The sequence below is a fragment of the Mytilus trossulus genome, chromosome 10 (assembly GCF_036588685.1).
Source record: "Mytilus trossulus isolate FHL-02 chromosome 10, PNRI_Mtr1.1.1.hap1, whole genome shotgun sequence".
NCBI lineage: Eukaryota > Metazoa > Mollusca > Bivalvia > Mytilida > Mytilidae > Mytilus > Mytilus trossulus.
Window position 1 is genome coordinate 14,944,013 of NC_086382.1, and position 16,417 is coordinate 14,960,429.

The 16,417-nt window shown below is 31.2% G+C and overlaps 1 protein-coding gene across 2 annotated transcripts in view; it reads left to right on the forward strand.

Annotated features, from left to right (window-relative positions):
• LOC134686904 (synaptic vesicle glycoprotein 2C-like) overlaps positions 1 to 16,417 on the forward strand; it is a 35,604-nt gene that overhangs the window by 3,107 nt on the left and 16,080 nt on the right. Inside the window, exon 2 of one of the 2 annotated variants that reach the window (XM_063546741.1) lies at positions 6,828 to 6,897. In XM_063546741.1, coding sequence (XP_063402811.1) covers positions 6,828 to 6,897 — 70 coding nt within the window. Of the gene's footprint in view, positions 1 to 6,827; positions 6,898 to 15,191; positions 15,335 to 16,417 lie in introns of those variants that run through there. The other variant, XM_063546742.1, reaches the window with a different exon arrangement.

Below are 16,417 nucleotides of genomic sequence, written 5' to 3' on the forward strand. Positions count from 1 at the left end.
TACTGTTACGACATTTCCCGCCATATAAAAATCTCGTGCAGTGGACAAAATCGATCATCTTTTATTAGCATTCAATAATATTGTGAGTGGAGTCAAGTTAAAGTTCAACCACGTGCACACGCTGTTGATCACTAATATGTGTATCATGGAATTATCTTTTCACGGCTAATTTTTCTTAACAAATTGCTGTTAAATATATAACATACAAGTTTCCTTTTTTACATGGATTGTGCGTAAATTAATTTTACGCAATTAATTTAAGTTCGGGATTTCGGGATTAACACTATCGGGATCTGAGAATTCTTTTTTTCGCGATGTCGGGATTTTGATTTATTTAAATTCGGGACCTTGGGACTTCGTGTTTTTAAGCCCGGGATTTCGAGATCCGGACCCTATTTACTCCCTACCCCCAAATGCAGATCAATTATATAAATTTAGCATAATGAACAAACACGGAAATCTTAAAATAAAACGTATGTCCGGGAAGAATCAATATCTTCTTCTAGTGTTATTATTTGCGTTCTATTTTATTGATACATCTCCAACTTTGAAGTTTCGGACAATAAATTGTTTACAGTAAAAAGTAAAAACTACAAAGAATCAGCAAGCTACGAAATAATATACAAGTATTGCTCACTGTAATTATATTTATTTATTTTTTTATCTCGGAACTGACCCAACACAGACTGAATATTAAATACATATTATAGAAATATTTTGCATGTGGCCGCGTCAAACTAACCCTGGAGACAGCATTCTGCTAATGGATTTACGAGTAAAACAAAAATAACCGTAAGCTTCCAGAAATAGAATACATGTAAAAATATTTATGTTTGAAATATATGCAAATAAATAAGAAACCGATACACAAAAAACAAAAAATAAACAACAAAGAACATAGAACAAAAATAATTTTGAGGAACAAATTAGAAAATAAAAAGCAGTTGAAATATAAAAACCATAATTAAAAAAATAGGCTATTTTTATTAAAACAACGTTTTCTCCAGTACTTCACCTGTAAAAATATTTTATGTCAAAAACGGTGTAATCAATAAATTGACTGAGAGGTTAAAATTACAGGTAACCTGATTCTGAAATCAGTGAACCGTAATTCTAGCAGCACGGATTAAGATGAAAGGACAAATATATTGCCAATCACACCTGGATTTGTTGATTAATGACCATACTACCTATCATAAAAATGTCCGATTATTCATATCCGACTAGACGGATTAAGACATCCATAAAAATAAGTCCCTACCCGTACTGTAAATAAGTCGAAACATGTATTTATTATAAAAATGTAGTTTCAATTTTAGACTTATCTAAGTCAGAAAATGACAGACTTGTTTAGGTCTATTTATGTTGGTGAAAAAACTTAATGTTACTTTGTGGCCAAACTACACCACCTATGGCAGCAAAAACCTGTATGAGAGTTCACAAGGACTTGAGCTATCTAAATTTAATAATTTGATTGAACATCCTTACTAAACACAGATGTTTTTCCTCATTAAGTGTGATTCCAGGTGGTTGCATTGTAAGGTTAATTAACATTATCTCCGATTTTTTAGACTCTCATTCATATTTTTCTTTAGAAGACAAAGCATTGGCTTTCAATGTTGTCATTATTTCATTTAGATGCATGACCTCCTTATCAGTATGCGTGGGTCTTGAAGTTAACCAATTTCAATCACTTATCGACTTGTAGGAGTCGATATTTGCAACTTTTTGATTCTGGTCAATTATTTCTTGTTTAACAATACTGGACTTATTCAAGTCGTAATTTGTCTGACATTAAAGGGAGACAAATCCTAAAACTTACAAGTTTAGACCTCTATGAGTTAAAAGCAGATTCAGACTTATTTATGTCTGAGCTCTGACTGCATATAGGACTTATCTGTTCACTTTTAGAATATGCATCCATAGTCTGGGACCCCTACTTAATGAAGGATATTAATGCACTTGAAAAAGTACAGAGACAAGCTGTGCGCTTCATCAGTGGGGATTACACAAGCAGAGAGGAAGGCAGCATAAGGAGACTTATGATTGAACTAAAACTTCCAACACTGGAAAACAGACGTCGTCACAGTAGACTTACCTTTCTCTACAAGGTGGCCGGGGAGTTGGTACCAGCTATACCACAAGACTCAGTATTAGTCAAAGAGAGACCAAAACTACAAGTTAAACCAAAACAATTTAGCAACAAACATTGTAGACAAATTTGCTCAAAACAACAGCCGTTGCTTCAAAATTTCAAAATTTCACCTAGCAAATCAGAACAATACAAAAAATCATTCTTTGTAAGAACAATACCTGATTGGAATAGACTACCAGACAATCTCGTGTGTGCTAAGACAATTGAGAGCTTTAAAACTTTGGTTGCTCTCACAACGTTGGACTAATTTTCCAGCGCCTCTCTCCCGTTGCCATTGATGCCATATCCTGGCCCTGCAACGTATTAATTCAGATTCAGATTCAGATTCATAGATCTGTTATAACGTTTTGGAAATAAGGCTGTGTATACGTGTAGACTTTAATTTTGTTTAAACTTTCTGGTACTATAGTCTAAACAGATCATTGATGGTAAGGTGGGACAAAACTACAATAGTCTGTCTCCCAGTTATAAGTAATAACTTAATAAGATTTGTCTTTATTATTTTATTTGTTTATGTCATGTTACATATAATATTTATATCCTGTTGTAATATATATATAGGGGTCTCATTGGGGGGGGGGGGGGGGGGTCTGATCCCAGATCCCGCTCACTGATTTGTCAGATTCCGGTATCCCGTTACACTATTTCCAAAAGCAATTCTCATTTTTTGGTTATTTCCTGTGTCCAGCTAATGTAGACTTCATTTCCCGTTTTCACGGCATAATTAATTTGACTTTCACAGGTCACGCTCACTAAAAATTGTCTACGCCTTTGTCACGCTGAGACCCACTATGAAATATGAGTTTTTTTGTTTGCATGATATTTGCTAGTGTGTAATGTATTATAATGTTGATTTTAAAAGCTCACTAGAACTTGTGTTACTTTAATTTGTTTACAATTAATGTATTTACAAAAGAAAACTTTGATTTGTCTTCTGTACTATTTCCCAAATTTTATACATTATCTAGACTCTAGTCAATATATAATCCATTATGACGTTTTACAAAGGCTATTTTAATTTTTGTCATAATTATTTGGACTAGTCATTGTAGTCAACATGGTCAATATATATTTCCAGACAATAACTTGTTTTAAAGTGTATGGATCGCAATCTCTACTATTGTTTTTTTTTAGGTTATTGCTCCAAAGGAGGGGGGGGGGGGGGGGATTCTTTCCCATTTTTTAAAAAGGATTCATATTTTTTTTCAAAATTTTTCAAATTTGAGTTTATAAAAAGTTTTAAGAAGAAATCTTCAATTGCACAATAGTGCAATAGATTTGTAAGATCTTTGACCACTTTTATTTTTTCAGAAACCTATATTATATCAAAATTTGATCACAATCCAAATTGAGACAGTATCAAGCTTGAATATTGTGTCCAAATTTGCCCCAAATGTTTAGGGTTTAACCACTGGGTCGTATCAGGCTGTGCTCAGCAAAACATTTATTATACAAGGAAATAAGTTTTAACAAACTTTTGTCTCCAGTTAATATGATGCTCTCAAAATGCAAAATAGTACTCATTCAAGGGCAATGACTGCACACAAGCAACATCAAACAGAAATTTTTGGTAATCTAAATACCAGTCAGGAGCTTGTTAAAATACAAAATAAGTTTAAAGATATTTTTTAAATTGTTTGCCTACATGTATATATGAGTTGATTATTTTTATACGACCGCAAATTTTGAAAAAAATTTCGTCGTATATTGCTATCACGTCGTCGTCGTCGTCGTCGTCGTCGTCGTCCGAATACTTTTAGTTTTCGCACTCTAACTTAAGTAAAAGTGAATTGAAATCTATGAAATTTTAACACAAGGTTTATGACCATAAAAGGAAGGCTGGTATTGATTTTGGGAGTTTTGGTCCCAACATTTTAGGAATTAGGGGCCAAAAAGGGCCCAAATAAGCATTTTCTTGGTTTTCGCACTATAACTTTAGTTTAAGTTAATAGAAATCTATGAAATTTTGACACAAGGTTTATGACCACAAAAGAAAGGTTGGGATTGATTTTGGGAGTTTTGGTTTCAACAGTTTAGGAATTAGGGGCCAAAAAAGGGCCCAAATAAGCATTATTCTTGGTTTTCGCACAATAACTTTAGTTAAAGTAAATAGAAATCAATGAAATTTAAACACAATGTTTATGACCACAAAAGGAAGGTTGGTATTGATTTTGGGGGTTTCGGTCCCAACAGTTTAGGAATTAGGGGCCAAAAAGGGACCCAAATAAGCATTTTTCTTGGTTTTTGCACCATAGCGTTAGTATAAGTAAATAGAAATCTATGAAATTTAAACACAAGGTTTATGACTATAAAAGGAAGGTTGGTATTGATTTTGGGATTTTTGGTCCCAACAGTTAAGGAAAAAGGGGCCCAAAGGGTCCAAAATTAAACTTTGTTTGATTTCATCAAAAATTGAATAGTTGGGGTTCTTTGATATGCCAAATCTAACTGTGTATGTAGATTCTTAATTTTTGGTCCAGTTTTAAAATTGGTCTAAATTAGAGTGCAAAGGGTCCAAAATTAAACTAAGTTTGATTTTAACAAAAATTAAATTATTGGGCCTCTTTGATATGCTGAATCTAAAAATGTACTTAGATTTTTGATTATAGGCCCAGTTTTCAAGTTGGTCCAAATCAGGATCTAAAATTATTATATTAAGTATTGTGCAATAGCAAGTCTTTTCAATTGCACAGTATTGTGCAATGGCAAGAAATATCTAATTTCACAATATTGTGAAATAGCAAATTTTTTTTTAATTAAGAGTTATCTTTCTTTGTCCAGTATAGTAAGCAAGAAATATCTGCAAGAATTTTTTTTAATTGGAGTTATCTTTCTTTGTCCAGAATCAACTTAAATCTTTGTTATATACAATATACAATGTATATTCACTTTTTACTACCAACTGATAAATTTAAATAATCTTTACCATTCTGTGATAACAAGCAGTTTTTGTACATCTTAATATTTTATGATGTATTTAAATGAGTAGTAATTGTTGCAAACTCCATTAGAATATTTTAATTGAAATTAGTTTTGGAATAAGGGAAAGGGGGATGTGATTAAAAAATTGGGTTCAATTTTTCTCATTTGAAATTTCATAAATAAAAAGAAAATTTCTTCAAACATTTTTTTTGAGAGGATTAATATTCAACAGCATAGTGAATTGCTCTAAGAGAAAACAAAAATTTTAAGTTCATTTGAATACATTCATTCTGTGTCAGAAACCTATGCTGTGTCAACTATTTAATCACAATCCAAATTTAGAGCGGAATCCAGCTTGAATGTTGTGTCCATACTTGCCCCAACCGTTCAGGGTTCAACCTCTGCGGTCGTATAAAGCTACGCCCTGCGGAGCATCTGGTTTAAATATGAATCGACATAATATACATGTATATGGATATAAATTCCAATTGTAAAATTTAAATACCTCCAAGTTTGTTATGTTTTTGTGAATATATATCCAATTGAACCTAGCACTACATGTAATTGTTTAAAGCTACAGAATTTTTACAACTTATCAAAACATTGTCAGGGCCCAGTGGCCGAGTGGTCTAAGTAGGTACTAATGTAATTAGTAGCCAGTCAACTCCAATCTAGTTGATTAGGATTGTCAGTTTTCCTATCCAAGGTTGTTATTTTCTCTGGGCACTCCAGCTTCCTCCACCAATACAAACTGGCCGCCACGAAATAACCATAAAGTGGGGCTAAAAAGTGGCGTTAAAACAGATCAATTAAAACTTTATCAAAGAGTTGCTTTATCAAAAGATTTAGAGGGGACATTCAAATATGAAATGCTCTTCATCTTCAAATTATCCAAAGCATTTTTTAATATAACATTTGTGATCCATCTATATTTTTTTTGTGTTTCATCTGTCTCTAAGTGTGCACTTATTTTTATCTTGCCCATCTTTAATTTTTCTTAATTCCAAATATTTTTTTTTTTAAATAAGTCAAGAGTTAACCTTTGTCTGGTATCAGAGTATTTTCACTTGAATCTATCACATGTTTCTTTTTCAAGTTATTTATCCTTAATTATATTACATAATTACATATTACAACATTAATATTAATAAGTCAAGATCTTAAGTAAAAGTTTGATACAGGAAAACCATGTGTAATATTTTCTAAGTGTAGCTCTTTATCACAAATATATATCATGAATATATGTCGTTCATTGTAAAATAATTTAATTTTGGATGTAACGCATCTTCTGATTGGCTGACGTTATTTTGTTCTCAGCCCATAGACATAATATAGTCATGTGGCTGTGATGTCATCAACGTTTTTTCATGGTTTTCAATGGAATTTAGAATTAAATTATAAGAAATTCACGCATTATTCAGTGTGCACCAAATTTTTTATGTTATTTCTTCATAGACAGAATTTTTTTACAGTCATTCCTTAAATAAACCATTTGAAAAATATATGAGAAATCTCCTTAATTCAGAAATAACATCAAAATTATACTTGCTTTTCTGTTTTCAAATTTAATCAACAAAGAAATATATATGTACTATTTGTAGATGTAAATTAAAGAAACAAACACATATCTGATCCAACACAAATTCTCAATTTTAGATATTGAGACCGTTCTAAGTATTGGATGGGGTCACTTCACATACATGTATATTTGAATGAGATAGAAATTTTATTTTTATTTTTATTTTTTTAGCCATCTCTGATGGAAGAGAATTTTAAGATGTCACAGTCTGCTGAGTATGACCCACTCATTACCAATCAAGGTAATTATTATTTGACACTATCACACTAAGTCATTCAATATTCACTCTTTTATAAATATATTCTTTATTTGGCATGTTTGGAGGATGTTTTTGGTAGGTATGTTTTTTAATGACATACATTGACAAACGATCAATATACAGTTCAAATTCTCAGGGGAAATAATTTTTTTATGTATTAAATACATGTACCTTAAATTTTTTTGTATTTTCATTTTTCCTGTTATTCTTTAAGTGGCAGTCATTCTTTATTACACCTCTTTATGTATTGATTGAATTAATATCATGTTAAGCCCCATTGTAACTATTAAAGACAAGTAAACTTTGTCTAATTCATCTTTTGTCACAAGCAAAGTTTTTCATAAAAAACTTGGTCAAAGCTTGTATACTTGGTTTAAATCATTGGTTGTTTGTCACTACATGTACCAAAGATTTTCATCAAACTTGCTCAATGGAAAACTTGGTAAAATAAAAAACTGAACTGTGTTATAGTTTAAAGAAAAATAGGACGAGATTCTACTCCATCTAATATTGAATTTAATAAAGTCAGTTTTCAAAGTGTTGACCCTAACCCACTATATAAGAATGTTGTGGGCTTCATTGGGGGTTCTTTGACTGCCTAAAAGGGGACCCGCTTCAGTTATGCTTCAGTGATTCCCTATATAATCAACCACAAAAGGGGTGCCAAAGCCCCTGATAAACCCTCTAAATCCGCCTCTGGGCTTCATACAATATGTACCTCTGTCAATGTTGTGCAGCACTCCAATAAATTTACAAAAAGAAGCATTCAATTCTAAAAATGCAATTTTATCTTTTTGTGTACAGAATGTTATTGTGAGGACATCATATGTACATGTCTAAAAGTCAAATGTTAAACTTTTGTAAATTTCATTTGCCTACTTAGAAAGAAGCATCAATTTATGTCAACACATGTTAATGTTGATGTAACAATACAAGAGAAAGAATTACCATTAAAACTTTATAATTTAAGACTTACATCTTATATTATATAAAGGCATTACTATATCTAATTACTAACAGATCATTCATCTTTATCATATAAATTTAACAATTTATTAGAAATTTTGTAGATTTTAAATGTAAAAACTGTCACAAATATCAGATTGACGATATATGTAGAATAATTGACCTTCAAATATTTTGTTGTTATCCTGCAAATAAAATCTTTTCAAGATATACTGTTCCATATTGTCGACTGAATTAAAAAAATAAATAAACTGAAAACATCTAAATACAATGTAGCTACATGTATTTACTGTTTCACTGAAAACCTGATAACAGTATGTTTAAGTGTAAAGAATTAAAAGATTTATGTTTTATATAAAAATACTTTTACTAGTAATTTCCATTCATGATAACTTGTATTTATAAAAATCTTTCATGGAAGTATATATTTTATTTGGTCAAAATGAGAATAATATTATCTCTATTAAAGGGATTTTAAAACCATAAAAACAGAAAACTTCCTTGCTTTACAATTTTATAATAGAATAACCCTAGATCACAGTGTGGGAACGGAACTGTACGGTTTTCTAATAATTTGGTCAATCGGGAGACTGTCAAGCGGTGCTCCGACATTCGCAAAATAACAAGTTGCTTGATGGAAACTTTGACGATCTCTTATGTTACTATATAACGTTTCTGCTTCAAAATTTAATAGCTCAAACATTCTTTGTGTAAATATGAACCAATAAATTAATTAGAAAGATATATGCATCAAAACGTTTTCCTTAGAATGGTGGAGCTCCGTGTAAAACGATCAAAATTGTCACACAACAGCGATCAAAAATGTCAAATAAACATCGAAAAATCAATGTTTGCTATCTGAATTTTCACATGTGCCTTTTCTGATATATAGTCTTAACTGTCTGAAAGTTTCAAAGCCATTGTCTGAGTAGAAATCTTAATTCATTCATCTGTCACCAAGGTTCACTCGAGAGCACTGTTAGATAAGGGGGAGCTAACTCGTTTGTGCTGGAACCAAGGGACAGGGGGTCAGTCTATCGCTAGACTTAATGTTCTGATAGGCATAGCTAAAACGCAAGGAAGGTTTTCATAATTTAATTACTGTAACAATTTAAACGAATGATGATAACAAATCAATTAGTAAACAATTCCAAATAATAATAATAATCTAATCAAAATATAAAGTATCAAATCTAAATATCAAATCCAAAGTAAAGTTATTTCTCCTTAAAATGTAAGATATAAATCCAATGCCAAAATCACTAAATCATAAAATGTACTTAATCTCAATTTCAAAATATAAAAGTCTCAAAATAAAAGTTTCTCAAAGGTATTTTCTAAAGTTAAATTTATGAGTCAGAGATAAATTTAGTCTCACACTACACAGTCAACTGGTAGACTGGTAGACAGTCTTAAAGGGCCAGTATAATGACATGAGTAGTGTGAGGTTACGCTTCCGAAACACTGACTGCTATCTTAAAATTCCCAAAAATAAAAGGTGAGTCAAAAATACATTTTTGTCTAACCACTACAAAGTCAACTAGTAGACTGATCGACAGTCCTACAGTACCAGTATAATAGACTTTAGTAGTGAAAGGTTAGGTTTCCGAAAGGTGACTAATTTTCCTAAATTTCACAACGATATTTATATTAAAACCAAATATAAATCAATATGACTCGACATGTAAATATTAATCTCATTAACAAAAAATAGACATTAATTAACAAAGCCTAATCCTATATTGTTTTGATAAAACTTTGATAAAAAAACATAAACTTTCCAAGTGACATATGCATATGCTAATTACAATTAGTCTTTCAAAATTAAGTGCTTTGAGCAAACTGTGACATTTCGAGTACTAATGCCACAGCCTATGTAAAATTAATTAAACAGATTAATTAAAACTTTTACAAAATACAAACATTAAATTTTCTTTCATAAAATAAAACATATTTTTATCCAAAATAACACTAACACAAATTTAAGCCAAATAACACACCATGACATATTCCCCCCTACTCTTATATGTTTGTCCCCAAACATGATATAAACATTTACATAGTAACACCTAAGAATATCTCAATACACTCTGTATAAACTTTATATACAACCTGGTGCCAAAAATATATACATATATCAACAACAATTTATTCCAACTTGCTAGCTTCTGGCAACCTGTATTCTACGAATTTAACAGATGAATAATAAAATAACATTTCAGTAATCCAAAATTCAAATTGATGTAGTGAAAAGAACCAACAGGCGTGCACTCCTACTAAAACCTAGCACTACAAAAAAAGAAGATAAACACTGAATGCTTTCTATATATTACTGTCTTGGGAAGGTTGCTATGGTGGCATGAGAAGCACACTCATGATAATCACTAATGTCTAAATGATCTGAGTTGGTAATGTCAAAGTTCTGTTCTTGTAGTCTGTTTTCGCTTTGTTGTTTCACAAAAAGTTTAATCCTATAAATAAGCTCTAGCAAGACGGTAATGTTTAAGAATTATGAATTTCTGGTAAGATGTCCAAAAGTTGAAGCACTATTTCTCTGATTATTGCAAGCACCTGTCAACGGACACCTATTGCATCCTTGATCCTTGATCTCTGTATCGTTGTAGTGGTGTTAAGACGGTACACCTGATGTTTGCTGATACTGCTAAAGGAAGCTCCACTGTCAACTAAACATTTCACTTGATGGTTCTCTTATCCAATTTCGACAAAGTTCCTCTCCATGGTTGTAGTAAACTGGAAACTTGCTGTTCCTGGTATTACACTGGATAGCCTGGCACATCTGTCTTTTTGGCAGCACCATCCTTTTGAGATTCTCTTTCTCTACCCATGATGATATTTCTATTCCAATTACCAAACTGAAACTTAAAGTATTTTTGTCAGTATATTGTTTATGTTCAATTCTCTCTACCTTAAGATGCTCATCATATTCTATTAATTACGCAAATAAAATCTCTCTTGAACTAAATGTTAAATTCTCTCTACTATGAGTCAAATTTCCAGATCGTATAAAATTATTTGCACAAGTACAGTTTCTCCTAAACTGAATTTTAACTTCTGTAAAGTTTTTGCACAAATTAATATTTATTTAAAGTTAACAGATTCACACCAAGAATCAACATACATCTATACTTTTCACTTAAAAGTTATTAAAGTGTATTATAATAGGCAAGATGTACTTATCTTTTAGTTGTGTGTTGTTTTAATCTGCAACTTGTCTTTCCTGCTACTGGTTCTCTCTTCCTCTCATTGTTTCTCCTTCTGTTGTCTCAATTTTGAAATTTTAAAGTTTTAAATAATTTTGAATGAATTTTGCCAACCAACATTCTAGCTATGCAGTTTCAGAATCTCTATTGTATCATGCCCGGGTCCTCCACCATATCTGTCACCAAGGTTCACTCGAGAGCACTGTTAGATAAGGGGGAGCTAACTCGTTTGTGCTGGAACCAAGGGACAGGGGGTCAGTCTATCGCTAGACTTAATGTTCTGATAGGCATAGCTAAAACGCAAGGAAGGTTTTCATAATTTAATTACTGTAACAATTTAAACGAATGATGATAACAAATCAATTAGTAAACAATTCCAAATAATAATAATAATCTAATCAAAATATAAAGTATCAAATCTAAATATCAAATCCAAAGTAAAGTTATTTCTCCTTAAAATGTAAGATATAAATCCAATGCCAAAATCACTAAATCATAAAATGTACTTAATCTCAATTTCAAAATATAAAAGTCTCAAAATAAAAGTTTCTCAAAGGTATTTTCTAAAGTTAAATTTATGAGTCAGAGATAAATTTAGTCTCACACTACACAGTCAACTGGTAGACTGGTAGACAGTCTTAAAGGGCCAGTATAATGACATGAGTAGTGTGAGGTTACGCTTCCGAAACACTGACTGCTATCTTAAAATTCCCAAAAATAAAAGGTGAGTCAAAAATACATTTTTGTCTAACCACTACAAAGTCAACTAGTAGACTGATCGACAGTCCTACAGTACCAGTATAATAGACTTTAGTAGTGAAAGGTTAGGTTTCCGAAAGGTGACTGATTTTCCTAAATTTCACATTAGACACAACGATATTTATATTAAAACCAAATATAAATCAATATGACTCGACATGTAAATATTAATCTCATTAACAAAAAATAGACATTTAAAATTAACAAAGCCTAATCCTATATTGTTTTGATAAAACTTTGATAAAAAAACATAAACTTTCCAAGTGACATATGCATATGCTAATTACAATTAGTCTTTCAAAATTAAGTGCTTTGAGCAAACTGTGACATTTCGAGTACTAATGCCACAGCCTATGTAAAATTAATTAAACAGATTAATTAAAACTTTTACAAAATACAAACATTAAATTTTCTTTCATAAAATAAAACATATTTTTATCCAAAATAACACTAACACAAATTTAAGCCAAATAACACACCATGACATATTTACTCCATGTCGGATATTTTTATTGACTGTACAATCGCTCGCAAGTTTAATTTATTAAATTCATTGTATATGCATTGCATTGCTTGTTTATTGCTGTCCTATTATATTCATATATGGTGTTTGAAGTGAAAATAAGCATATAACCAGTTATTTTGACAATTAAGATTCTATCAAGGAACCCTTTTATGGTGACTATATCAGAGACAAAAACAAAATGTGTACAATAGATATAAAAAAGAAGGTGTGGTATAATTGCCAAAGAGACAACTCTCTACAAGAGACCAGAATGACACAGAAATTACTAACTATAGGTCACCGTACGGTCGTTAACAATGATCAAAGCCCATACCGCATAGTCAGCTATAAAATGTCCCGAAATAACAATGTAAAACTAGAAAACTAACGGCTTTTTATGTACAAAAAAATGAACGAAAAACAAATATGTAACACATAAACAAACAACCACTGAATAAGTATACACAACAAAAATAAAAGGACAGTACAAAATATGTTAAGAATCTAATTTAAAATGAAAATGAAAATAATCCTCGTACAAAATAAATATTTATGTATTCCGAAAAGGTGACTAGATCGGTGGTTGAAACCCCATTTTTCCGATTTTTTTATATTGTGGACGTTTCATGGTGTTCCGTGGATTGGTTCCCCTTTTTTGCAGAAAGGCGGGATCCGCACTTGGTCTGATATCGTCAATGATAGTATGATGATTCGATTATTCATCTCATTTTTTATAGTTTGGTCTTATGCTGTGCTAGTTTTGGAGAGAAATAAGCGCACACAGACATTTTTAACCCTGCCAAATTCTTTATGTACCTGTTTCAAGTCAAGAGTCGTTGGTTCATGTCTGTCATATATGTTTTTGGTAAATTGTTTTATTATGAATTAGGCCGTGAGTTAAGTTCGAAATGTATTGATTCTTATGTTTCATGTTGGGACCTTTTATAGAAGATTATAATTGCTTAAATCCATTTATTTTTTTAACTTTGACAATCATATCACATCTCCTTATTTTAATATTGAAGATTTAAATGTGGTTTGATAAACTAACTGTTTCGTTCATTTGTTGGATGCTATAGTTGGGAATATTGAAAAGTTCCTTAATCGTGACATTGATATAAAAAAAAATATGTTGAAGGATTTTGTGTTTACTCTGTCTTTCAGATATCAAGTCCTCTCTCATCCTTGATAAAATTTAATTTTACTGCAGCTTTTCCTACCAGTAGCTATAACTTGTAATAAACAGACATCTCATTTGAAATTATACCACATCTTCTTATTCTAATATCATGTTTATTGACATATACGTGTCTTTTCTAGGATCAGTGGTTAGCTACCACCCTTCTACATTCGAATTCCTTGTTACAATATCCCGATCCTGTGATGAAAAATTCTTTGTTGTATTATTCAAACATGTATTTATAATTTTTTTTTAAATGGCTGGTAAATAATATATTAAGTAAAATTCAAAATATGATAATTACCCTTCCAGAGAATCTAGTCACCTTTTCGGAATACATAAATATTTATTTTGTACGAGGATTATTTTCATTTTCATTTTAAATTAGATTCTTAACATATTTTGTACTGTCCTTTTATTTTTGTCTTGAATACTTATTCAGTGGTTGTTTGTTTATGTGTGACATATTTGTTTTTCGTTCATTTTTTGTACATAAAAAGCCGTTAGTTTTCTAGTTTTACATTGTTATTTCGGGACACTTTATAGCTGACTATGCGGTATGGGCTTTGATCATTGTTAACGACCGTACGGTGACCTATAGTTGGTAATTTCTGTGTCATTTTGGTCTCTTGTAGAGAGTTGTCTCTTTGGCAATCATACCACACCTTCTTTTTTATATCTATTGTACACATTTTGTTTTTGTCTCTGATATAGTCACCATAAAAGGGTTCCTTGATAGAATCCTAATTGTCAAAATAACTGGTTATATGCTTATTTTCACTTCAAACACCATATATGAATATAATAGGACAGCAATAAACAAGCAATGCAATGCATATACAATGAATTTAATAAATTTGGCCAAGCAATTCTACAGGAAAGCTCCAAGTGAGTGTACAGGAAGGCTCCGTGTGATATTACAGTAAACTTGCGAGCGATTGTACAGTCAATAAAAATATCCGACATGGAGAAAATGAATGAATTAAGATTTCTACTCAGACAATGGCTTTGAAACTTTCAGACAGTTAAGACTATATATCAGAAAAGGTACATGTGAAAATTCAGGTAGCAAACATTGATTTTTCGATGTTTATTTGACATTTTTGATCTCTGTTGTGTGACAATCTTGATCGTTTTACACGGAGCTCCACCATTCTAAGGAAAACGTTTTGATGCATATATCTTTCTAATTAATTTATTGGTTCATATTTACATAAAGAATGTTTGAGCTATTAAATTTTGAAGCAGAAACGTTATATAGTAACATAAGAGTTCGTCAAAGTTTCCATCAAGCAACTTGTTATTTTGCGAATGTCGGAGCACCGCTTGACAGTCTCCCGAATGACCAAATTATTAGAAACCCGTACAGTTCCGTTCCCACACTGTGTAGATGAGGAAAAAGTTCAGAAAAAAACATCCTATTAGATTAGTAAGATAAAAAAAAACCAGTACAGGTAGATGTATAGCATGGTAGACTCAACTTAAACAATACCAGCTGGTCAATTTAATCTAAATCATGCACTCAATTGAAATGCCAATTTTATAATCTGGTTAGACAAGTTGAAAAACTAGGTAAAGGTGAAGGACAGCATATACCAGTACATGTATAGTTAGATCAAAATATTGAAATTTAAAACCAGTCAAGCACATCTAGTTTATGTATCATTAAGCCATTTATAGATTTTACACTTTAATATTTTTTAACCACATTAGTTTTATACATCACATTTAGTTGTGGAGATAAATATATGTATTCCTCTTTTGATGATACCTATGACTTAGCAGCTGGTAAGTACATGTATATAGATGTTATGTAAGAATCATTATTTACATTGAAAAGGAGAAAGGAACTGTATCAAAATATATAACAAGGTTTATGGTAATTAAGGGAGGTAATTGTTTATTTGTGGTGTTTTGATTAACATTTCATGTATCACTGTAGATTTGTTAGTTTCATCAAGCTATGTTTGAATGTATAACCTACTGTTGGCTTTTTATACGACCGGTAGTAATAGTGTCACATCGTTGTTGTCTGCATCCACTTCGTGTGAAGACATTTGGTTTCCAGACAATAACTTTAGTATAAGTTTATTGAAATCTATTAAATTTAAACACAAGTTTTGAACATAAAAAGAATGATGGGATTTATTTTAGGGCTTTTGGTCACAATATTGTAGAAATTGGAGGCCACAAAGGGGACCAAATAAGCATTTTTGTATTTTTCGAGACAATGGCTTGTTGACATTGTATGGATCTCTCTGAAAATATACCACAAGTTTCAATACCACAAAGGGATGGTTAGGATAGGTTATGGCTGAAATTGTTTAGGAATTAGGGGCAAAAAAGGGGGGAAAAACAAGGGTTTCCTGCATGATTAAGGTGGTATGGGTGTCTTTCGCCATCTTGGATTGTAAAAAACTGAGAATATAAGGTCCATATTTTCTATCAAGTTAGCAAAATTTGATGCAGGAATGCAGATTTTTAATGTGAATTTTCATTTCAAAGAACCAATTTATAAGAATATAACTTATAAATATTAATATTTTTACAAGTGTAGATTATATTTGGTTGTTTTTTTTTATATTTTCAAATTTGCAATTTAAGGGGAGGTAACTCTAAAGCAGTGCATTTTCTGAAGGACTCTTCATGAAATTTTCCTATTTTGTCTTTTAGCCCGAAAAAATGTATGGTGACCCTATCTTTTCTTTTGATATTCTCAAAGCATTGTATGAAAGCAATCTTTTCCTAATTTATTTTACAATTCTATCATTTTGTTTAGTTTCTATTCACAAAATGTTGTTTTTTCCTGCATAATCCATACAAAATTTGTCATTTTGTCACAACCTGTAGCTTGAGAAAATGCAAGGTGAC